The sequence below is a fragment of the Lynx rufus genome, unplaced genomic scaffold (genome assembly GCF_022079265.1).
Source record: "Lynx rufus isolate CCGP_SWC_20201006 ecotype Redwood Valley unplaced genomic scaffold, mLynRuf1.p SCAF_28, whole genome shotgun sequence".
In the NCBI taxonomy this organism is placed as follows: domain Eukaryota; kingdom Metazoa; phylum Chordata; class Mammalia; order Carnivora; family Felidae; genus Lynx; species Lynx rufus.
Window position 1 is genome coordinate 8,142,660 of NW_025814843.1, and position 24,895 is coordinate 8,167,554.

Below are 24,895 nucleotides of genomic sequence, written 5' to 3' on the forward strand. Positions count from 1 at the left end.
GGGCCAAGGGAGTCCTTCAGTGTAGAAGAATGAGGATAATAATAACATCGAGGGTCAACTAAACTTCAGTGAAATAAATTAAAAATAATTTTTAAAAATGAGGATAACATTTGCTATGGCTTTTATCCTCAGTTAGGTTAATGGATTAACTGGATTTAATACGCAAAGTAATGTTAGACAAACTCTAATAAGCACACAACTAGAGAAAAAGAGGTAAACAAAATTATCATCCCCCAAACCACTGACCTTGAGCGCTTCTGGCTGAAAATCTAAAGGAGGAAGTAAAGTTCTCTTACATTACAGGACAAGAAATGGAATTGTATCACGTTGCAATAAATGACATTTTACATCTAAATGGTAGCCTGCACTATTTCAAACTGCTTTCTGAGTCATCACTTGACCTTTTTCCCCAAAGTATCTGTAGTGTATCTCACAGGCTGTGAATTAAGAAAGGCAGATGTAATCCCTGTTCTAAAGAGGGAGACACTGAGGCTCAGAAAGATCAAGTGCCTTCCCCGGGGTCACAAGCCCCTCAGCAGCATGCAGAGACTACACTCAGCTCCCTGATTAGAATGCTAGTGTTGGAGGATGGGAGAAAATAACGCATGTAAAGCCCTGGGTACCGTGATGGTTACACAGCGACCCTCGATACATCTGAGACCTTGTGATTATGTTTGTTCCAGTAACTATAGTATGGTGCACAGTGGACCTGCCTGGTGGAATTTCCAAAAAGTGGATTCTCCATGAAATATCGTCAGTGCATAGAGATCTACTGACACGCATGGCAGTCCACAATCTCTAATGTGAAATGCCCCGTCTCCTTTAGGATCTCTGAGCTCAGCAGCCATGAGTTCAGACCAGGAAATGGCCATTTTTGGGGAGGCAGCTCCGTACCTCCGAAAGTCTGAAAAGGAGCGCATTGAGGCCCAGAATAGGCCCTTCGACGCCAAGACATCTGTGTTTGTGGCGGAGCCCAAGGAATCCTTCGTCAAAGGGACTATCCAGAGCAGAGAAGCAGGGAAGGTGACGGTGAAGACTGAAGCGGGAGCGGTGAGTAGAGTCCATGGAGCTGGCCACACGTGATTGATGATTTTTGGTTTGGTCCCTCAACTGACAAAAAGTTATCCTTCCTACCTACCAGACTCTGACAGTGAAAGATGATCAGGTCTACCCCATGAACCCTCCCAAATACGACAAGATCGAGGACATGGCCATGATGACGCACCTGCACGAGCCCGCCGTGCTGTACAACCTCAAAGAGCGTTACGCAGCCTGGATGATCTACGTGAGCACCCCCTGCCCCAGCCCCAAGTGGTCTTTATCGCCATCACCACCGACTTGCCAGTCTACTGCTTCCACTCTAGTATAAATGGGTCAAAAGTAGTGACCCGTTTCGTTTTCACTAGTAGCGTAACTAGTTCGCACACAAGTTAACTCGTTGGTACATCAGTTAGTTAACTAATTAAAAGGCTCACTATTGCTATTGTGAGGCACAACCCAACAACCAGACTTCATTCTCCGTCTTCCCATACAAAGCCAGGCAAGGCCACCATCCATGTGCACTGGGTTTCCCACATGTCCCTTGAACAACAATGGAGCAGCTACTGTTTATGGCTCAACCATGTGCCTACATTTCTACCACTCCCCCCCATCCTAGTTGTAGAATCATCCAGAGGGAAATGATAAACTTATGTCTCAACACATAAAAATGTTTTAAGAACCAAATTTCACGCAGTTACACTCCTCCAAAATAACAGCAACCAGCATCCGTGTGTTCTGGTCCCTTCTACATGAATGCCACCTCCTCGAGTTAACCTCTCCACCTTCCTCCGGCAGAGCAGGACATTCTGTCCTATGGTCTCTGCCCCAGCCACAGCACTGACCTTGGGTTTCCACCGCCATCCATTCACATGTCTGTCCCCTATGTGGACTGGAAACCCAGAGCTCCCCGAGGAATGGCATCTCATTCAGGTTTTGCTCCTGTGCCCTGCAGAGGTCTGGCACATGATACATGCCCAGTAAACATTGCAGAACTGAACTTACTATATCACACTGACATTTTTGTGTGCTTCAGCCAGTGCTGCTATGCAGCTGGATGACACCTGCACAGGTGCACCTGCTGCTCAGGGCCAGTGTCCATGTTGACTGGCCAGTGCCTGTCTTACACCAGCTGTCCAAGTTTTTGAAAATCTCCCTGTTTGGTCATAATGTATTCACATCATTCTGTGTCCTGTTTCTTTAGAGCTTCATAGAAATTTGCAAATGTTTCCCCCATATTGCTAAATACGTTCATGCATTTTTAATTTTTTTTAATGTTCTTTACCTTTGAGACAGAGAGAGAGAATGCAAGTGGGGGAGGGGGAGAGAGGGGGGGGACACAGAATCTGAAGCAGGCTCCAGGCTCTGAGCTGTCAGCACAGAGACTGACGCGGGGCTCGAACTCACAAACCGTGAGATCATGACCTGAGCTGAAGTCAGCTGCCCAACCAACTGAGCCACCCAGGCGCCCCCATTCATGCATTTTTAAATGCCTTTTTAAATGCCTGCATCCCACTGTCTTTAGAAGATTTTCTGTAGTTCACCTAACTGCTTCCCTAGTGTTGGGCACTTCGGGTGTGTCCAAACTTCCTTTTTCATGAATTTGAACTATCTTAATGCTGCAAAGGAAATCTATGCAAATTTCCTAAAACAGAGTAAAAAAATGTCTCATCCTACACATGAAGAAACAAAACGAAACCAACCTTTGGAGCTCCTGCTATGTGAAAGTCTTGTGATAAGTCCCAAAAGGAATAGTAAAAATTCTAAATTGGGATCCCTCCCCTCATGGATTTTACTATCTCATTATTGAAACTTCCAACTAGTTTTCATGCCAATGCCTTCGAGAAATGTAGGGTACTTATTTAAAGTGCTCCTTTGGGTCAGATTTCATCTAAGTGAAATGCACACCTAGCAGGAGAAGCCTTTGGATAGCTGCTTTTTTTTATTCCCTTGGATAGACCTACTCAGGCCTCTTCTGCGTCACCGTCAACCCCTACAAGTGGCTGCCGGTGTACAACCCCGAGGTGGTGACCGCCTACCGAGGCAAGAAGCGCCAGGAGGCCCCGCCCCACATCTTCTCCATCTCTGACAACGCCTATCAGTTCATGCTGACAGGTGAGTTGAATGCTCTGTATGTTCATAATCTTTTCAGAGCAGAACAATAAGAGAAAGAGACTCTAACCATCTCAACACAGTCTCTGAGCCCTTTGGTTGAGCTGGAGACAGTCCGGAAAAGAGAAGGTGTAAAAGACAACTTGCAATCCCTAACATTACATAATAGATAATGATCTCTTAAACTTTTAAAAGTCAACAGAGGTTGGCCATAGTTAGAGAACTGACTTTTGAGTGACTCAGAAACTAAAAAAACTTGAGCAAAAATTATAAAACACTGTTTACATGTATGTACACACACACACACACACACACACACACACACATACACACACACAATCACATACACAGACTGTGTTTCCATTACCAAGAGCCAAAAACCAGAAGAGTAAAATCTGCCGCTGTGGCCTTATCCTCAACATCAGAAACTATGACCAATGAATACCCTCTCTACATCACAGAAGGTGTAAATTCTCTTGCCCTTTGCCCAGAACCAATCTGAACACGGTGTGTTTGGTATTAAAACAGCTACACCATGAATCTTCTTCCTAGAATACTGTCTCAGCTAGCCCAATCTAAGATACTTGGGGAAAGGGTTTAGAGAATTCATCTTGGGAGAGTAAAACAGTAGAACAAACCTTTCCCCCCAAATATGACTAAAGCCATGATTACTTCCAAAGCTATACTTCTGCGCTATATTTACCCCATCCCACATACTGTTTCTTGCACCTACAATAAATACATCGCTGCTGGAGTTGTCATCTGACCCCAAGTGAAGACTCAAGTCCATTTTTAATATTTCCTTAGTGGTCGAATATGAAAAAGACAAGATCTGGTGCTTGTTTGCAGTGTTCTGTTTAAATGGTTGCACGTATGCTAAAGTCAGCGGTGGGGTGCAGGGAGGGACTGGGGTACACAAAAGGGATACCGGAGGCCTCAGGCTCATGAAGCCCCAGGGACTGCAGAGGCCAGTCTGAAAAACACTAAGTTTGTTCCATTTTACTTACTGCTTACAAATATACAAAACCAAGAAACAAAAAAACCCCAGTATTAAATGTCTATAATTTCTCTTTTATAGACCGAGAGAATCAATCAATCCTGATCACGTAAGCAAATTTTATGCTCTCTTCTCATGGCTGTGACAGTTGCCATGTTTGGAACCTCCTCTGACTTAGCTTTTATTTGGCAGCGGAGAATCCGGGGCAGGGAAGACCGTGAACACCAAGCGTGTCATCCAGTACTTTGCAACAATTGCGGTCACTGGAGAGAAGAAGAAGGAGGAAGCTGGCAAAATGCAGGTGGGTCTGGGGTCAGACTCAAGATGTCAGGGCTCTCAGGAAGTCTGGAGCCCCGGAGGTGAGGACCGTGCTTGCCTTTGCAGGGGACTCTGGAAGATCAAATCATCAGCGCCAACCCCCTACTGGAGGCCTTTGGCAACGCCAAGACCGTGAGGAACGACAACTCCTCTCGCTTTGTGAGTCTCTTGGTCACTAGTATGGTCAACGTTCATGGGATGCTTGTGAAGACGTTCTCTGAATCTTTTCCATTCACATTATATTGCAGCACGAATCTTTCCTTTCCCTCTGAGCACATAACATGGATCCAAGTCCTATCTAAAAAGATGTGACCACCATATATCTGAGTTCTTTCTTCTCTGGTCATTACCTCCAATTATTCACAATTTTAAAATGAAAGATAGGGGCGCCTGGGTGGCTCAGTTGGTTAAGCATCCAACTTCAGCTCAGGTCACGATTTCACAATTCATGGATTCAAGCCCCGCATCGGGCTCTGTGCTGACAGCTCAGAGCCTGGAGCCTGCTTTGGATTCTGTGTCTCCCTCCCTCTCTGCCCCTCCCCCACTTGCTTGCACACACTCTCTCTTTCAAAAATAAACACTAAAAAAAAAATTTCTAAATATTAACACATTAGCATTCCAAGTGTTTTGAGTTTCTTGAAGATTTGATACGATTGAAAAACAAAGTAGTAATATTAGTTTTCCTTTCAAGGGTAAATTCATTAGAATCCACTTTGGCACTACGGGAAAACTGGCTTCTGCTGATATTGAAACATGTAAGTGCCTGGATCTCCTTTGCGGTCATTTGTGTTGCTTATAACCTATATAAGGTGAACCCAAAGTAAAATTTGCATCCCGCGTGAAGTTTTGCACTGCTCCGCTTGTCATTTGTTTACTTCCAGATCTGTTAGAGAAGTCCAGAGTTACTTTCCAGCTTAAGGCTGAAAGGAGCTATCACATTTTTTATCAGATCACATCAAACAAGAAACCAGAACTAATTGGTAAGAAATGTCATGATCCCTTTTGAGAATGATTACACCAGCACCCTCCATGCATGGTCCAACCTCGTATTCCATGACTGAATTTTGTCAGGTTTATCATCTGGAGTTTGAAAATAGCTTTGTAATTTTACGTGTGCTTATGATAAAAATCCAAAAGAAAAACTGAGGATAACACCCTCAAATCCTATCACTATGAAATAACCACTGTGAACACTTGGGTGGACACTGTTCTAGTAATTTTCTGTATATGCACCTTGAATACAGAAACACATACATACAATAACTGGAATCACAGTTTCATACTCTCCTGTGATGTACTTTTTTCATTGAATAATAACGTATCATGGTTTTTTCCACATCACCAACCGCAGCTGCACATTATTATTTCTAATGGTTGCATAGTGTTATATGGTAGAGATAAGCATTATTTACCTAACCATACCCTTTTAAGGATATTTAGGTTATTTCCAGTTCTGGATTTTAAAGAGTCAGTGCTGTGCTGACCATTCTTACAGATATAACTTTTCCCAGTATGGGATAATCTTCTTTGGCTTTATACAGTGTCTTAGAATTTATCTAGACATCTCTTGTTTTAGTGAAGGGGATAATTCTGCTTACCTTTTCTCTGTTTCACGTACACAGAAATGCTTCTGATCACCACCAACCCATATGATTACCCATTTGTCAGTCAAGGGGAGATCAGTGTGGCTAGCATTGATGATCAGGAAGAACTGATGGCAACCGATGTAAGTGGAACGCAAGAAAATCAGAATGATGTTGGGTTAGAAGCTATGGTCCCTCCAGATAAATATTCAGATTCTTGTAGAAATAGCAAAAGAGGGTTCAAAGACAAGCATGGATGTGCCACCCAGAGCCAACCAAAAGGATTAAGATGTGTCCCACAACATTTTACTTTCCCTTTAAAAAACCTGTCATTTCTGAATTTACCTAAACCACTTTTTTTGAAATCCACTTAATGAGATCCATACCACTTCTCAAAATAACAAGTCCTTTAAATTTACTGTTTTGTTCTTTCTCTTAAGTTTACTTTTTGAATCTTAGAGGCTATGTTCAGTGCTGGCCTTTGGTTGACCAACTCCCCATACACCCACTCTAAAGAGTTCCTTGCACCCCCATTAGCACTGAGCGTTTGACCAAACAAGTCAGGAATCAGAATGTGAACAATGCATAGTAAGTGTGTAGATCATAACCTAACAGTTATCTTATTGGTTATGTCGGCAGAGTGCTATTGATATTTTGGGCTTTACTAATGAAGAGAAAGTCTCCATCTACAAGCTCACGGGTGCCGTGATGCATTATGGGAACATGAAGTTCAAGCAGAAGCAGCGTGAGGAGCAGGCCGAGCCAGATGGCACCGAAGGTATCAACCAAGTCAACCACCCGATTTTATTTTTGTTTGAAAATCACATTCTTAAACTTGTTACCCTTGCATTTGTCTAGGAAGACAAATTCATTTTTAAGAATTGAGTTTTAAAGCATACCCAGATAATATACTATGTGAAGCCTCATATTAGATAGATGTTTCCTGACATTAATGAAGTTTTTTAGGGCACACTACCCATAAAGTCTTGAATTCAGTGGGGAAAAAATGGGCAAGAATGCTCAAAAAGATATTCTGAAAACACTGCATAAAATGTCTATAGATTAAAAAAACTTTTTTTGAGCAAGTAGGTCGCTTTGGGCCATAATAACATTGTTCTACCCTTTCTTGCTTTCAGTTGCTGACAAGGCAGCCTATCTCCAGAGTCTGAACTCTGCTGACCTGCTCAAAGCCCTCTGTTACCCTAGGGTCAAGGTCGGCAATGAGTTCGTCACCAAAGGCCAGACTGTAGAGCAGGTAGGTGCATAATTCAAATTCGTCAACAGGAATTGAGCATTTTTACAGTCCTCTGATAACCTCAAGGGAAATATTTTTGTTTTTCAAGGTGTACAATGCAGTGGGTGCCCTGGCCAAGGCCGTCTACGAGAAGATGTTCCTGTGGATGGTCACCCGCATCAACCAGCAGCTGGACACCAAGCAGCCCAGACAGTACTTCATTGGGGTCCTGGACATTGCTGGCTTTGAGATCTTTGATGTGAGTTGTTGGAATAAGCAGCCTTATTTAGGCCCCTCCGCTTCGTGTCTGCTCTGCCGAATTCCCCCTGGGTTTCCCAAACTCACTTGAGCTCTTTGGTGTTTGCAACGCCCTAGTTCAACAGCCTGGAGCAGCTGTGCATCAACTTCACCAACGAGAAGCTGCAACAGTTCTTCAACCACCACATGTTCGTGCTGGAGCAGGAGGAGTACAAGAAGGAGGGCATCGAGTGGACGTTCATCGACTTTGGGATGGACCTGGCTGCCTGCATTGAGCTCATTGAGAAGGTGTCCTGATCTGTCCACTCAGTAACCTCGTCTTGTCTACTCTGCAGCTCACTGCTGCAGCTCATGTGTACCTTACACGCATTTTGCTTTGCTTTAATCCAGCCTATGGGCATCTTCTCCATCCTGGAGGAGGAGTGCATGTTCCCCAAGGCCACAGACACCTCCTTCAAGAACAAGCTGTACGAGCAGCATATTGGAAAGTCCGCCAACTTCCAGAAGCCCAAGGTGGTCAAAGGCAAGGCCGAGGCCCACTTCTCTCTGATACACTACGCTGGCACCGTGGACTACAACATAACTGGCTGGCTGGACAAGAACAAGGACCCACTGAATGAGACTGTGGTCGGTCTGTACCAGAAGTCTTCAATGAAAACTCTAGCTTACCTCTTCTCTGGAGCTCAAACGGCTGAAGCAGGTAATGCTCAAAAACTGTAACACTCTCTCTAGGTATTACAAAAAGTGATGTTAGCTCAAGGCCAGTTTCAGGATGGCAGGGCCAGACCCATTGCTCTTCCACATTTTGAGTAAATAGGCTGCATTGCAGTCATACATGTGTGTCTCACTCCAGCACTGACAGAGGCCTTACTGCGAATGGTCAGAGAGGAGCTATTAGGATCTCAACCAATGAAAAGCCTCAGTTTCTTGGATTCTCTCCTGCTTCTTCCTTCACATCTACTGGATATTGAGTATCTAGGAATATTTAAGACAATGGAGTGGCAGAGCTCTCCCTATCTAGACTAGCTTCCACTGATGATTTTTGAAGTTACTGTGTCCCCCAAGTGTCCTAACATTAAGGATCCATCTTTATGATACAGTGAAGTGAATCCCTTCATTTCACCTTAAAATGTAGAAAAAAAAATCACAGAAGAGTGGATGCAAGCTTAGTTGACAGGTAAGAGTCACTCAGGCTCCAACAGAGAGGCCAGCAGTGTCCCCCAAAGTGCAGAAGTCGGCAATAAACAAGCACGAAACATCCCTGCCAATTCAAAAGTACACTTGAGTGACACCTTCCCTTATTTTCTCTCCAGAGGCGAGTGGTGGACCCAAGAAAGGTGGCAAGAAGAAGGGCTCCTCTTTCCAGACAGTGTCTGCCCTTTTCCGGGTAAGGACGAAACTGGGTCTCACACTCCCCAGTTGCTTTAGGAAAATCTGTTTTTCAAAACACAGACTCTTCTTTCCACAAGTCACTTAGGAAAAGACTGACACTGATTAATGGCTTCTGTTCATCGATCTTTGGAGAGAAGAGGTTCAAATTACTGAGAAATCATTAGCTCGTCTTTCATGACAAGCCAAGTAAAGCCGAATATTTGACAGGACATTTTGTAAAAGGGAATACTCTACCATTCATAATCTAGGCAAGTCGTGAAACTAAGCAATGACATGTACTCAGAGAGACTAAATCATCAGTGAAACTAAGGAAAATCTAGCAGCTAGCTTAGAAGGAACTTAATATGGCATCCTTGTTCTTAGTCCAGTCAATCCTCGATTACAACTCGTAGATTGTTCCCCTTTAGCTAATCTTTCTGCCCTGAAAGGGCAGATATATTTATGAGAAAAAGCCCCATCATGATGTAGGCATGCATGTACTCACTGGAGAATATGGAGAGTTTGGGAGAAGAAAGTGAAACCAGTATGGGAAGGCTAGTATGGGAAGGCAATGGCCTTATAAATGTTTATGGAAAGCCATGGACCAGGGAGGAAGTAGGACTTTGCTTGAAAAAGATCATGTGTCAGGCTGTGTAACTCCTGCTAACTCAAGTGGAGAAAGAGGGACTAAGGAGAAACCTGCATGTCAGGAGAAGCATGGCAAGGTGTTACCTTACATGAAAATGATTCCTGCTGGTCATTCAACTCAGCCATAGGCATTGATTTTATAGACACCGCCAAATACTCATAACCATATTAAAGTTGGAGATAACAGGATTTTTCCTGATTTCACAGGAGAATTTGAACAAGCTGATGACCAACCTCAGGAGCACACATCCTCATTTTGTGCGGTGTATCATCCCCAATGAAACCAAAACTCCTGGTAAGAAGCTCTAGAATGAAAGCACAAAGCATGACTGCCACACCTCCCTTCAAAAAAGATCTCCACAGTGGAATAAATATGTATATTTATAGGGGCCATGGAGCATGAACTTGTCCTGCACCAGCTGAGGTGTAACGGAGTGCTGGAAGGCATCCGCATCTGCAGGAAGGGATTCCCCAGCAGAATCCTTTATGCAGACTTCAAACAGAGGTCAGGCTCTCCTAATTACGGTGTATCTTAAAGTTTAATATAAATATACTTATGCAAGCAAAACAATTTAGTGAAAAATATGTCTCTATTTGTTATTTTTGATTTGCCACAAAAAAAGAGTGAAAAGTGATAAGCCTCAAAACACCTTTATAATCTAGACCACATATTTTATACTCCAGACTTTTCATGGGCTTTACCAAGCTCCTGGCTTAGCCCACAGATATATACACTAACTTCAATAATTATGAGAACCATGATTTTTTAATGTGTAAATCTGTTTGGGTTATCTCATTTTACAAAACATCGGTAGAGGTAAGTCCTATCAACACCTCCTTTTATAGATGAATGAACTTGAGCCTCAAGGAGATTAAGCTACTTGCTCAAAGTCACATGGTTATTGGTGTCTGAGTTAGGAACTCCCCCATGCAGGTATATATCTCCCAGTGGGTCCTTTTCTGTCACTTCCTATCTTCATCTTTCTGTCTCACACACCAGTTTCACAAGGTTTCCCAGAATGTTCACAATACCAGCTCCTCAGCAACTTTCTCCTCCCTAGAGAAGTCCATCTTGGGAGTCAAACAAGAGGCCAAGGGGATAAGGGCTGGCAGCAGCTCCAGGGAGCTGGTTACATGTTACATTTTATTGGTCATCTACATCTTGGTGTGAATAAGATCACAGAATCCTTTCCTGAGAACAAGGTCTGATGAGGCAGAAAGGAAAGCTACAGCTGTGCAGGAAGGTGAAATGGGGTAAAAAGAGACAGTTGATGCTAGTTTGACCAACTACGTATAGGAAGTCCTTCCTGTGAACAAAGGAGGATACTTTTTTTTAAAGCTCCAATTTTCTAAATAGGTCATTTAATGTTTATCTGCTATTAGTGTCATCATAAACCACCTTAAAAAAAAAACCCTATTATTTACTTAAACAGATACAAGGTATTAAATGCAAGTGCAATCCCTGAAGGGCAGTTCATTGACAGCAAGAAGGCTTCTGAGAAGCTCCTTGCGTCCATCGACATTGACCACACCCAGTATAAATTTGGTCACACCAAGGTAATGGTCTCTAAAGCCCACCTGATGCTTTCCGTGTCCCTTTGAAGTTTATGTACAGTTTCTGATCTGCAAATCCTCCCCCCCACAGGTCTTTTTCAAAGCTGGTCTTCTGGGACTTCTAGAGGAGATGCGAGATGACAAGCTGGCCCAGCTGATTACCCGAACCCAGGCCAGGTGCAGAGGCTTCTTGGCCAGAGTGGAGTACCAGAGGATGGTGGAGAGAAGGTATAAATATAAATTATTTATTTATTCACATCTTTCTGCTTCAGAAACACATTTGAGGTGGCTTCAGACTCAGATATGATAAGGCCACTGATGTCAGCAAGAATGAGTAAGAGTCCTATACTGACTCTTCAGGTAGGGGTCATCACCGTGAAACATATTCTGAGTTCAGGGTAAAAGGGGGGGGGGCATAAAGAGTGGATAGCTCTCATCTAACAAGAGAAAATACAGCAGTGTAAAAATAAACCAGTGTGAATTTAGTGGGTAGATCATTAAATTAGACACATTGAACTGAACAGCAGACAGTATTTTCAACAGTGATTTTTTTTTTTTTTTTGCACCAGAGTTTAGGGCTTTTAATTTGTCCCAAAGTTGCTGAAGCAAAAATCAACAGCGATTTTTAAAAAATATTTATTTTTTTTTTTATTTTTTTTTTTTATTTTAAAAAAAATTTTTTTTTCAACGTTTATTTATTTTTGGGACAGAGAGAGACAGAGCATGAACGGGGGAGGGGCAGAGAGAGAGGGAGACACAGAATTGGAAACAGGCTCCAGGCTCTGAGCCATCAGCCCAGAGCCCGATGCGGGGCTCGAACCCACGGACCGCGAGATCGTGACCTGGCTGAAGTCGGACGCTTAACCGACTGCGCCACCCAGGCGCCCCAAAAAATATTTATTTTTGAGAGAGAGAGAGAGAAAGAGCATGGAGGAGGGGCTGAGAGAGGGGGGACAGAGGATCTGAAGTGGGCTCCGAACTGATAGCACAGAGCCCGACTTGGAGCTTGAACTCATGAACCGTGAGATTATGACCTGAGCTGAAGTCGGATGTTTAACCAACTGAGACACCCAGGTGCCCCTCCACAGTGATTTTTATGCAAGATGTAGAAACCACTTCTTCCATCTGATCATTTCTATTATCAAGCTGTTATGATTTAAAACATTGAGGACACTTATCTGTGAAAGATTTTTTTCAGTAAGTTAATACAATGTCACCAAGATACATAGCTTTCTGGTGATCTGATTTGATGCAGGGTCAGAATTCTAAGTGCAAAGAGCCAGGTGTCTCAAACTGCAGAATGCATGTGAACAGGGCCCATGTTGAGAAATGCATTTCTATTGGCACATGCACATTCATACACCTGTGTGTAAATATATATGTAATTTACATGAAACAAATTTTATTTCTATCACCTGTAGTTATGTTAATACCTTCTACTGTATTCTATTTTATTAAAAATAATAAGTTTGCTTATAAGCCACTATATGTATATTTATATATACCACTATATGTATATTTATATATATATTTATATATACATACACACATACACATATATGTATGTATTTGGGCAGTTAATTGCTTATATATGAAGGTAATTCATTTTTTAAATAATTTAGATTTTTTAAATGTGAGAATATTACAGAGTAGAGTGCAAAATTCACACAACATTAAAATACATGAAACCAGAGATTTTCACAGAAATTCTTCTTTAATGAAGCCCTTTGTTCCACACCCACATCCCTCAGGGGTCTAGCTTCCCTTAACTGCTCTTCGTGGTGTTCCAGTGGCAAAGCCTGAGAAGCACTGGTATACAGCAGTTCTTAAAGGGTGGTCATTAGACCTGAATTGTCGGTGTCTTTTGCAAACTTATTAAAAATGCAAATTTTTAGACCCCCATCTCAGATCCTCTGACTCTGAATCTTTGGGGATAAGGCTCAGGGACTAGTATTTTACAAGTCCTTCAGATGATTCTTAGGTACACCAAAAGTTGGAGAGGCCCTGATGAAGAGAGGTGAGTGATTAACACGTCCTTGACCATCATCCCAAAGTAGAATCTCTTCCATCTGTGCTTCTGAAGGTAGGCGAGGAACAGGGTGGGACAGAACCTCCAGCTCTCACTGCCAAGACTTCATCTCATTTCTTCATCCACACAGTATCTAACTTGCACCAATTACATTTCAGAGAAGCCCTCTTCTGCATCCAGTACAACATCCGCGCCTTCATGAACGTCAAGCACTGGCCCTGGATGAAACTCTTCTTCAAGATCAAGCCCCTCCTCAAGAGCGCAGAGACTGAGAAGGAGATGGCCACCATGAAGGAGGAGTTTCAGAAAACCAAAGACGAACTCGCCAAGTCAGAGGCGAAGAGGAAGGAACTGGAGGAAAAGATGGTGTCACTGTTGAAAGAAAAAAACGACCTGCAGCTCCAAGTTCAGGCTGTAAGTGGTGGTGTCACGCTATAGGTGCTGCAATCGGGATGCGAGTGGACGCAAGTGGAAAGAGTTGGGTAGTCGGTGTGGGGACACTCACTGGGGGGAGAAGGTCAGTGCACTCTGATGGTTCCAGTAAAGTCCATACATCCTTTCATCATCCCAAACCAGGAGCAATAAGGTAAAACAGACCACTGTCACCCATCCTCCACAATTTCATCAAACTACAGGATTTATTACTTCTTTTCTAAAAATTTTGAAGACAGTCCTTGGAAGTGATTTTAACATAAAACTATCACAAATGAAATATTAAGGGGAGGATAGCATGTACAGAGTTGATTTTTTTTTTTTTAATCTCTGAAACTTCCTTAAACTCATGGATGTCCATGAGTCTTAAATCACAATACATACAGCTGGCAAATGTCAGGAATTCTACAACACATTTTAGGGAATTCTTGTTTGTCACTGATCTCCACAACTCGGGTCCATTCTTTCCAATCCATCTGCACAGGCTGTGCCCCATCACGTCACACCTGGATTGCTGTGTCAGCACCCAAGATGCTCTGCCCACTCACCCCCACCCCCCCACCACAGCCCTCTCCTCCCTCCAGCCTACTCGCTGTTCACTCCCGCACCAGTCATTTCAGAACAGCCTCCATCAACTCTGAAATGTAATTTATGAGACTGCCTTTCATTTAGGAGTGAACTGAATTGGTCTGGTATAATTTACTCATCACGAAATCATATATTTCTCCTGTTGATTAAAATTGGTTTCTTCTGTCAAGTGTAGGCAGTGTAATAACTCTTTCTTCTTGATCACAGAAGGAAAAAGAGCTGTCTTCTGTGCCCACCCCCTTCAGATCTATCCGGAATGCTCTTCTGTTGTCCCTAGAGATTTACTAAGAATTTGTCCTACACACGACATTCACTACATGGTACATGCAGCACATTTTACTCTTTTGTGGATTCAAAGGCTGATATGGAGTCTCCTGATGAATGTGTATATCAATTTGTCACTCATATCCTGTTCACTCCCAACCCTCTTAATTGGAGACATAGCAGGTTGCCAAGAATTCCTTGATTACTTTATGCCCTAACTTGAATGTAGAACATCATAACCAAGATCATCTTCCAGTTCTACAAAGAGAACCAGTTAATTAGCAGCTGCATCCTGAAATGCTCACTGGAATGCTTTCTCTCCTCCTGCTCCATCCCCCAATGACTTGATTTCTACAAAATCAAATCCTACCCACTTCTCAAGGCTCAACTCAAATGCCACTTCATTCAAGGAAACCACCTCTAATAGAACTTCTCGGATCTCTTCTGTCACTAACTGCTTTCTAAATTCATGGTAGCTTTTGGGGGGTAGGCTTTCTTTTTTTTTAAATCTTTTTTTTTTTTAACGTTTATTTATTTTTGAGACAGAGAGAGACAGAGCATGAACGGGGGAGGGTCAGAGAGAGGGAGACACAGAATCTGAAACAGGCTCCAGGCTCTGAGCTGTCAGCACAGAGCCCCACGCGGGGCTCGAACTCACGGACCATGAGATCATGCCCTGAGCCGAAGTCGGCCGCTTAACCGACTGAGCCACCCAGGCGCCCCAAGGGGGGGGGGTAGGCTTTCTAATCTACCAGAGAATACACTCTTCTGAAGGAATAGGATAAAATCTGATTCATTTTGGTTTTCTCGCAATGTATCCTGGATTGCATACAGGAGGTGGTTCATATTTTTTTTAAAGCCAAAGATCCAACAGCAGAGGTTAACATTGTTATTGCTGTGAAATATTTCATTCTTTCTTTCCAATTTTGATTTTGTTTCCAACTCTAGGAAGCTGAAGGCTTAGCTGATGCAGAGGAAAGGTGCGATCAGCTGATCAAAACGAAAATCCAGCTGGAGGCCAAGATCAAGGAGGTGACTGAGAGAGCTGAGGATGAGGAGGAGATCAACGCCGAGCTGACGGCCAAGAAGAGGAAACTGGAGGATGAGTGTTCAGAGCTCAAGAAAGACATCGACGACCTTGAGCTGACCCTGGCCAAGGTTGAAAAGGAGAAGCATGCCACAGAGAACAAGGTATGAATCACATTCTGTTCTACCATATCAAGGTTCCGTCAGCCTAGTAAACCTGCTTTAAAGCAGATACCATTTCTTCTTTAATTTTTCAAGGTGAAAAACCTCACAGAAGAGATGGCAGGCCTGGACGAAACCATCGCTAAGCTGACCAAGGAGAAGAAGGCCCTCCAGGAGGCCCACCAGCAGACCCTGGATGACCTACAGGCAGAAGAGGACAAGGTCAATACGCTGACCAAAGCTAAGACCAAGCTCGAGCAGCAAGTAGATGATGTAAGTCCAGGATTATTGAAGAAATTATTTTCTTCGAAAGGAAGCTAAGCATTCCTTTACACTAAACATGATTTATATTTAGCTTGAAGGGTCCTTGGAGCAAGAAAAGAAACTCCGCATGGACCTGGAAAGGGCCAAGAGGAAATTGGAAGGTGACCTCAAGTTGGCCCAGGAGTCCATAATGGACATTGAGAATGAAAAACAACAACTTGATGAGAAGCTCAAAAAGTAAGCGTGGAAGAACTGTTTATGAACTTGCTTTTGGTGGTGGGTATACACTCAATTGTTATTTTTTGCAACTTTCCAAAAAGGAAAGAGTTTGAAATCAGCAATCTGCAAAGCAAGATTGAAGATGAGCAGGCCCTGGGCATTCAGCTGCAGAAGAAGATCAAGGAGCTGCAAGTAAGTTGGTATTTCTGAAAGTCTGGCTCAAAGAGGCACAGTTACCACACAGAGAAGCTAAGTGCATGCTTTTCACCACCCCCAGGCCCGCATAGAGGAGCTAGAGGAGGAAATCGAGGCAGAGAGGGCCTCCCGGGCCAAAGCAGAGAAGCAGCGCTCAGACCTCTCCCGGGAACTGGAGGAGATCAGCGAGCGGCTGGAAGAAGCCGGCGGGGCCACTTCCGCCCAGATCGAGATGAACAAGAAGCGGGAGGCCGAGTTCCAGAAGATGCGCAGGGACCTGGAGGAGGCCACCCTGCAGCACGAAGCCACGGCGGCCACCCTGAGGAAGAAGCACGCGGACAGCATGGCCGAGCTGGGGGAGCAGATAGACAACCTACAGAGGGTCAAGCAGAAGCTGGAGAAGGAGAAGAGCGAGTTGAAGATGGAGATTGATGACCTGGCCAGTAACATGGAGACTGTCTCCAAGGCCAAGGTATTAGAACCTGGCAATTTGTCATCAATGAAATAATCCTTTATGTATGCAGCATAGTTTGCACATGGTACTTTACACACATTATGTCCTTTGTTTTTTACAGTAATCTAGGGTAAGCAAGAAAGAAACTAGTATCTGTATTATTTGCATTTAACATATGAAGAAACTGAAATTCGAAGAAGTTAAGCACATTGGCCCCATTACACCATTAATAAATGACAGGACCAGCTTTTGAACATAGGTCACCTATGTTCTCACAGGTTCCAGCTGGAGAACACAGGTCTCCAATATTCTCAAGCACCCAATAAGCCAAGTTTCATTGTACATAAAGGCAGTCAAGTATTTGAATACATGCTTTTAGAAGAATACACCATACAGTTCTTACAAGAATCTTACATTTAAAGCATATTATTTATTATATTAATTTATTTATTCAAATTTATTATATTAATAGTGCATGGAGCTTCACAGTTAGCTCTTTAAAAATCCCAATGTAGGGGGCGCCTGGGCGGCTCAGTTGGTTAAGCATCCGACTTCAGCTCAGGTCATGATCTCACAGCTGGTGGGTTCCAGCCCCGCATCGGGCTCTGTGCTGACAGCTCAGAGCATGGAACCTGCTTCGGATTCTGTGTCTCCCTCTCTCTCTGCCCCTCCCCCGCTCATGCTCTGTCTCTTTCTGTCTCAAAAATAAATAAACTTTAAAAAATTCATAATAATTGGGGCGCCTGGGTGGCGCAGTCGGTTAGGCGTCCGACTTCAGCCAGGTCACGATCTCGCGGTCCGGGAGTTCGAGCCCCGCGTCAGGCTCTGGGCTGATGGCTCAGAGCCTGGAGCCTGTTTCCGATTCTGTGTCTCCCTCTCTCTCTGCCCCTCCCCCGTTCATGCTCTGTCTCTCTCTGTCCCAAAAATAAATAAACGTTGAAAAAAAAAATTAAAAAAAAAAAATTCATAATAAAATAAAAATAAATAAATAAAAATCCCAAAGTATATTCTCAACTTCATAGAGCAATCATAACATAACAAAAAGAATTCTTACATATCACATTGCACATACAAGAATTTGATTGATTTTACGTCAAAATAAGTACTTTTCTGTCTTATAAGAAATTTTAGCAATAGCAAAATGATATTAAAATATGTTTGTTTCCTGCTTGTACTTCTTCTCACAGGGCAACCTAGAGAAAATGTGCCGCACGCTGGAGGATCAAGTGAGTGAGCTGAAGTCGAAGGAGGAAGAGCAGCAGCGGCTGATCAATGACCTGACGACCCAGAGAGGACGCCTGCAGACCGAATCCGGTAATTCTCTCCTCTTCTGGGCACTGAGAATGGAGATGGTGCGGTTGAAACAACCGATTTGTTAATGTGAGAGCCTAATAAAAACTGAGAACATGTGTGGTTCACGGAATGGTTCAGACTCTCGACCTACTTGCAAGGTCACTTGGGGACAACGCTAGAGACAAAGACTTCAATAGGAGCGGATCAAGCTCTGCTCCAGAAAAGCATAGAGTGGCTGGCCACATGGAGGGGCTGCCTGGGATTAGGAGTCACTGTCGCCTGGGGCCTGGGACTCCTGTTCAGGCTGAGTTTCTGTTTCTACACATCAAAGTGAACCAAATTCCTTTATTTAAAAAAAAGGTTTTTTATGTTTATTTATTTTTGAGAGAGAGAGAGAAAAGCATGAGTGGGGGAGTGGCAGAGAGAGAGGGAGACACAGAATCCGAAGCAGGCTCCAGGCTCTGAGTTGTCAGCACAGAGCCCGATGCGGGGCTGGAACCCACGAACCATGAGATCATGACCTGAGCTGAAGTCCAATGCTTAAGTGACTGAGCCATCCAGGCACCCCAAAGTGAACCAAATTCCTGAATGGGGCATGCATAATAAGCCCGTCTCTCAAAAGTCTGATGAAACAGCGATCATGTAGAATTCAGTACCCTGGCTCCCATAACCAGACTTGGCACAATATCATATACCCAGAGAGATTTAGTTATGGTAGAGAACAAAAAGAATTTCAGCTGTATTTATACATTCAGATCAATATGTAAGTTTCCTCATAAAAATCAGAAATTTGACATTAAGCATGAAGATGCCAGCAGAAAATTCAATCATTTGAGCACTCAATGCAGGGGGTGGGGGGAGGGGAATTAAGAGTTAAAATTTACTTCTAATATGGGCTTGTAAAATTGTTTCTTCACTTTTAAAAATGGTGTCATTTCTTTTATGGATCAGGTGAATTTTCTCGACAGCTGGATGAGAAAGAGGCTCTGGTGTCTCAGCTATCACGAGGCAAACAAGCATTTACACAACAGATTGAGGAGTTAAAGAGGCAGCTGGAAGAGGAGATAAAGGTAAATAATAATACTGTCAGACTCATTTTTGTCGTATGACCTAACCCTAACTGGAGTCCGTTACACCAACTTTTAAAGGGTTTGAAACTCAAGAATTAAACATTAAACATCCAATAAAAGGAAGCTGTAACTATCTCCACAGGCCAAGAACGCACTGGCCCACGCCCTGCAGTCCTCCCGCCACGACTGTGACCTGCTGCGGGAACAGTACGAGGAGGAGCAGGAGTCCAAGGCCGAGCTGCAGAGGGCGCTGTCCAAGGCCAACACCGAGGTGGCCCAGTGGAGGACCAAATATGAGACGGACGCCATCCAGCGCACAGAGGAGCTAGAGGAGGCCAAGTACGTGTGCAGATATGAGAGAATGTGCAGAAAGCTTTGCACATTGATCCCGAAAGATCCAACCCTCCGTGAAGTCACCCACAAACGTTCATTAATTAGCTCCTGTTTGCCGGGTGCTATCAGGCCCTGAGAATGAGACACGAGTAAAGCAAACGTGATACCTGCTCTCCTGTGCTTGAGGAATGAGTAACAAATAATTGTACAGACAACTAGGCCTTATTACTGTCTGTCAAGCACACCAAGTTCATTGTGGCTTCAAGGCTCTATACTGGAGGTCCCTCTGCTGGAATGCTCTCCCCCCAGATCTCCCTCCAGCTCACTCTGACTTTTGAGATCTTGACTCAAATGCTACCTCCTCAGAGAGGTCTTCCCTGAATATCTAGAATAACTGCCCAACCCTTACTCTATTTTACTTTTCTTCATTGCACTTATATCTGCAAGATGTTATTGTGCATACTCTCGCTCCCTTATCCTTTCTGTCTTGCACTCATTTGGAAGCTTCATGAGGCAGGGACCTTCTTTTTTGTTCTTTTGTCTTGCTCACCGCTACGTATCCAGTGTGTGGTTCATAGAAGGAGCTCATCAATATTTGTTGAATACATGCATATTGCTAATATGAAGTTTCCATCACTCTTCAGTGTGGTAATAGTTCCTCTCTCTTGCTTTGGTTCACTCCTCCCTACAAACATATATAATCTTCAAGGAAGAAGCTGGCCCAGCGGCTGCAGGCGGCCGAGGAGCACGTAGAAGCGGTGAACGCCAAATGTGCCTCCCTGGAGAAGACGAAGCAGCGGCTCCAGAACGAAGTGGAAGACCTCATGCTCGACGTGGAGAGAACAAACGCGGCCTGCGCGGCTCTGGACAAGAAGCAGAGGAACTTCGACAAGGTACCTTGTGCTGCAGCCTCTGCTCTCCGCTGTCTTCCTTGGTACTTGACAGCAGATAACCACTCCCGGTTTCTCAGATCCTGGCAGAGTGGAAACAGAAGTATGAGGAGACCCACGCTGAGCTCGAGGCCTCCCAGAAGGAGGCCCGCTCTCTTGGCACTGAGCTGTTCAAGATGAAGAATGCCTACGAGGAATCCCTGGATCAGCTAGAAACTTTGAAACGGGAGAACAAAAACTTGCAGCGTGAGTCCCTTTCACTTTCAGCAACATCCATGCCTTGAGGAACCTCTCTCTTATGTCCTCTGTCTGATTAAATCTCTACCTGTCTTTAACCCAAACAACAGAGGAGATTTCTGACCTCACGGAGCAGATTGCAGAAGGAGGGAAACGTATCCATGAGCTGGAGAAGATAAAGAAGCAAGTGGAACAAGAGAAGTGTGAACTCCAGGCTGCTTTAGAGGAAGCAGAGGTATAGGTCAAATGGTGCATTACAAACAAATAAGGTCAGAAAATACTTAAGCACGTCCACATAGGTTGAATTAAAAAAATAAGCAGCACAAAATTCATGGAAGGAAAGGTGTGCAGATAAACTTTCAGATGCTTCCATTCCCTGCTAACGTCACCACTTGCTGTCATTAAAGGCATCTCTTGAACACGAAGAGGGAAAGATCCTGCGCATCCAGCTGGAGTTGAACCAAGTCAAGTCTGAAATCGACAGGAAAATCGCTGAAAAGGATGAGGAAATTGACCAGCTGAAGAGAAACCATATCAGAGTCGTGGAGTCGATGCAGACCATGCTGGATGCTGAGATCAGGAGCAGGAATGACGCCATCAGGCTCAAGAAGAAGATGGAGGGAGACCTCAATGAAATGGAAATCCAGCTGAACCACGCCAACCGCATGGCTGCAGAGGCCCTGAGGAACTACAGGAACACCCAGGGCATCCTCAAAGTAAGTGGGTTCGAAAGAGGGCCCCAAGGGGCTTGGGGAGACTGCAGCCCTGAGAACGAGGTGTCTCAACGATCGTTCATTCCACAGGACACCCAGCTGCACCTGGACGATGCGCTCCGGGGCCAGGAGGACCTGAAGGAGCAGCTGGCCATGGTGGAGCGCAGGGCCAACCTGCTGCAGGCTGAGATCGAGGAGCTGCGGGCGACCCTGGAGCAGACGGAGAGGAGCAGGAAAATCGCAGAACAGGAGCTCCTGGACGCCAGTGAGCGCGTCCAGCTCCTCCACACCCAAGTGAGTAGAACAGAAGAGTGAAAAATACAAAGGAATGAAAATGAAATTCTTGCTCCTATCGTAGCTTTATCTAAGAATGTACTCACAGTGTTTTATGGAGGATAACGTTTAAAACATTTAATATTTGTGGGTTAGTAATATTTATCTGTACTGTGACATCCAAAGTTGATTGTCGTTCAAAAATATATTGTCATCTCAGATAACTTATTGAACAAGGAGGGATACTAATTACTTAATTAACTAGCCTGTGAGTTCATTAGAAATCTGGCATCCCAACTTTGCTCTCATATACTAGATATTTCTAAATTTGTTATTTTAACAGAACACCAGCCTGATCAACACCAAGAAGAAGCTGGAGACAGACATCTCCCAGATCCAGGGAGAGATGGAAGACATTGTCCAGGAAGCCCGCAACGCAGAAGAGAAGGCCAAGAAGGCCATCACTGATGTGAGCAGAGGGCAACACGGTGGTGCTCAAACTTGAATGCTGATGCGCCAGCCCAGCTCTCAACCGGTTTTGTTTCACTGCTAACAGGCGGCCATGATGGCCGAGGAGCTGAAGAAGGAGCAGGACACCAGCGCCCACCTGGAGCGGATGAAGAAGAACCTGGAGCAGACGGTGAAGGACCTTCAGCACCGTCTGGACGAGGCTGAGCAGCTGGCCCTGAAGGGCGGGAAGAAGCAGATCCAGAAACTGGAGGCCAGGGTGGGTCTCTCAATCTCTGTCTACTTCCATTTACTCCTGGTGCCTTATTAGTTCAAAGTTCTTAAGAGCCTACTTATTTGTAGGTGCGTGAGCTGGAAGGAGAGGTTGAGAGTGAACAAAAGCGCAGCGCTGATGCCGTGAAAGGTCTGCGCAAACACGAGAGGAGAGTGAAGGAACTCACTTACCAGGTACACCAAAAGTTTTTATCAGCTAAGTGCTTCCCATACATACGTGAAACATTCATATACAACGATACAATGGTCAAGTGGTTTTGAAGTAAGGCCCTGTGGTTTTTATAATCTTTCAGACGGAAGAAGATCGGAAAAATATTCTCAGGCTTCAGGATTTGGTAGACAAACTTCAGGCCAAAGTGAAATCTTACAAGAGACAAGCTGAAGAGGCTGTAAGTATCCTTAAGATGGAAGGGAAGAGAGAGGTCCCTTATTAAGAACAGCTAATGAACAAATAATTAAGGTTTACTATTCCTGGTAGTAAATAAGCCATTTGCTTTTTAGAAGACTTGTACTCCTTAAAAACATTTGTGAATTTTGTAATGTTAACGGCTTGATTTTAAAAGTAAATTTTCTGGGCGCTCAGTCGGGTGGCTCAGTTGGTTAAGCATCTGACTTCTGCTCAGGTCATGATCTCATGGCTCATGAGTCCCGCATCGGAATCTGTGCTGACAGCTCAGAGCCTAGAGTCTGTTTCAAATACTGTCTCCCTCTTTTTCTCTGCCCCTCCACTGCTTGCACTGTCTCTCTCCTCTCTCTCTCTCTCTCTCTCTCTCTCTCTCTCACAAATATAAATAAACATTAAAACATTTAAATTAAATAAAATAAATTTTCTATACACAAAGAAACCTCAAAAAATTTCAAAGTAGAAATAATGCAGCCATAGTGTGATAAAATTGTAAAGTGACAGGAAAATATAAACACAAATTCCCAAATGCTTAAATGCTTAAAACACTAACTTTCCTAAATAATCTTGGGTTAAATTGGAAAGAAAAAACATAATTACTGAATACTTACTAATCATAAATAAACTTCAAAGAGGATGCTACTTTTACAAACCTAAAGAATGTAGTCAAAGTTGTCTTTGGAGGACAATTCATTGCTTTATGAATCAAAAGAAAAACAAATAAATAAACTGAAAGTCCAATAAAGAAATTACAAATAATAATGAAAGAAATATTGTTAAAGATAAAGGTAGACATTGATAAATTAGAGTATACTATTTTCTAATTTGATAGTTGCAGTAATATCTGATCATTTCTGGGGAGTTAATAAAATAAATACACTTATAACTAGCTTAATCAAGGAAAAAGAGAAAGAAAATACAAACACATTAGAAATGAGAAAGGGGGGGCATGCCTGGCAGGCTCAGTCAGAAGAGCATGAGACTCTTGATCTCAAGAGTAATGAGTTTGAGCCCCATGTTGGATGAAAAGATTACTGAAAAAGAAAGAAAGAAATGAGAAAAGAGACAAACCACACAATCAGAAAATTATTTTTTACGTAAAATATAAGTCTGTCAACAAAGTTGAAATCTTACAGAAATTGATGATTTTTTTAAAAATTGATGATTTTTATAGGAGGCTATAAAAGTTCATTTACTTCTGAAAATGGACTCAGGTCCAGATAGGTCTTTCAAAATTTCAAGTAACAGATAATCCCTGAGCTATGTAAGCCATTCCAGAGCATGGGAAAAGATGGAAAGCTTTCCAGATCATTTTAAGAAGCTCACGTAACCCTCATACCAAAACCTGTCCAAGAGAGAAGGGGGGGGGGAGGGCAGCATGGAACTAAAGGCAGTTTTACTCATGAATGTAGTTACAGCAAAGATAAATAACTAACTCGCCGAAACCTTATTTTATTAAGGGGATTGTCCATCATGATTAAATAGGCTTAATTCCTTCAGTGTAAGGATTACTTAATATTAGCGAATCTGTCAGTAGAATCATTACATCCAAAACAGGACAAAAAAATGATTGTTTTGAAGTGTTCCAAAATGATATATAAAATTCAACATTTATTTCAATTTAAAGACACTATTAAGAAATTCATCCTTTATATGATAAAGAATATCTATCTTTATATCTATATAAAGAATATCTATCTCGAGCCTACAGTCACCTTATAGAAAGCATTGACAAGAAGCAGGACTTCAGTATTCTTGCCTGCTCTGCTCTTATATATTTTTTCTGCTTTACTTGTGGTGCATATCTTTTAATATGTTTTCATTGCAAAAATAGGGTTGCAATTATTTGTGGGACACCAAGCCCCAAATAAATCATAATGTTCACTTCAATAATAACCAAAATCCAGGAGGCAGTAAGACAACAAGGTTCCCTGCTGAGTATTTTAAGTTCTCCATACATGCCAAGTCCTTTCTTCCCTTAGATCTACAGAGTCTAGAAAGATGCACAGTGGGGATTCCTTACAATTCCATTTTCATTCTCAGGAGGAACAATCCAACACAAATCTATCTAAATTCCGCAAGCTCCAGCACGAGCTGGAGGAGGCCGAGGAACGCGCTGATATTGCTGAGTCCCAGGTCAACAAGCTGCGGGTAAAGAGCCGGGAGGTCCACACGAAAATCATAAGTGAAGAGTGA

General features: G+C 43.3%; 1 protein-coding gene across 3 annotated transcripts; it reads left to right on the forward strand.

Annotated features, from left to right (window-relative positions):
• The first annotated feature begins 846 nt into the window (after window positions 1-846).
• LOC124519506 (myosin-2) lies at window positions 847-24,895 on the forward strand. Of its 3 annotated transcripts, none has more exons than XM_047089794.1 (38): window positions 847-1,050; window positions 1,142-1,285; window positions 2,997-3,153; window positions 4,229-4,256; window positions 4,340-4,448; window positions 4,532-4,624; window positions 5,157-5,220; window positions 5,347-5,445; window positions 6,088-6,191; window positions 6,688-6,826; window positions 7,185-7,303; window positions 7,392-7,541; window positions 7,658-7,828; window positions 7,931-8,256; window positions 8,861-8,927; window positions 9,767-9,854; window positions 9,947-10,064; window positions 10,993-11,116; window positions 11,205-11,341; window positions 13,301-13,556; window positions 15,375-15,617; window positions 15,711-15,887; window positions 15,970-16,115; window positions 16,199-16,289; window positions 16,375-16,764; window positions 17,934-18,060; window positions 18,991-19,109; window positions 19,252-19,448; window positions 20,152-20,335; window positions 20,413-20,578; window positions 20,680-20,804; window positions 20,977-21,285; window positions 21,373-21,576; window positions 21,899-22,024; window positions 22,112-22,282; window positions 22,366-22,470; window positions 22,590-22,685; window positions 24,743-24,895. In XM_047089794.1, exons 1-38 carry the CDS (start codon window positions 847-849, stop codon window positions 24,893-24,895), a joined length of 5,826 nt encoding a protein of 1,941 aa, XP_046945750.1. The 3 variants fall into 3 exon arrangements, with proteins under 3 accessions (XP_046945750.1, XP_046945751.1, XP_046945752.1); XM_047089795.1 differs by having other exon boundaries at window positions 7,931-8,240; window positions 8,854-8,927; XM_047089796.1 differs by having other exon boundaries at window positions 7,931-8,236; window positions 8,856-8,927.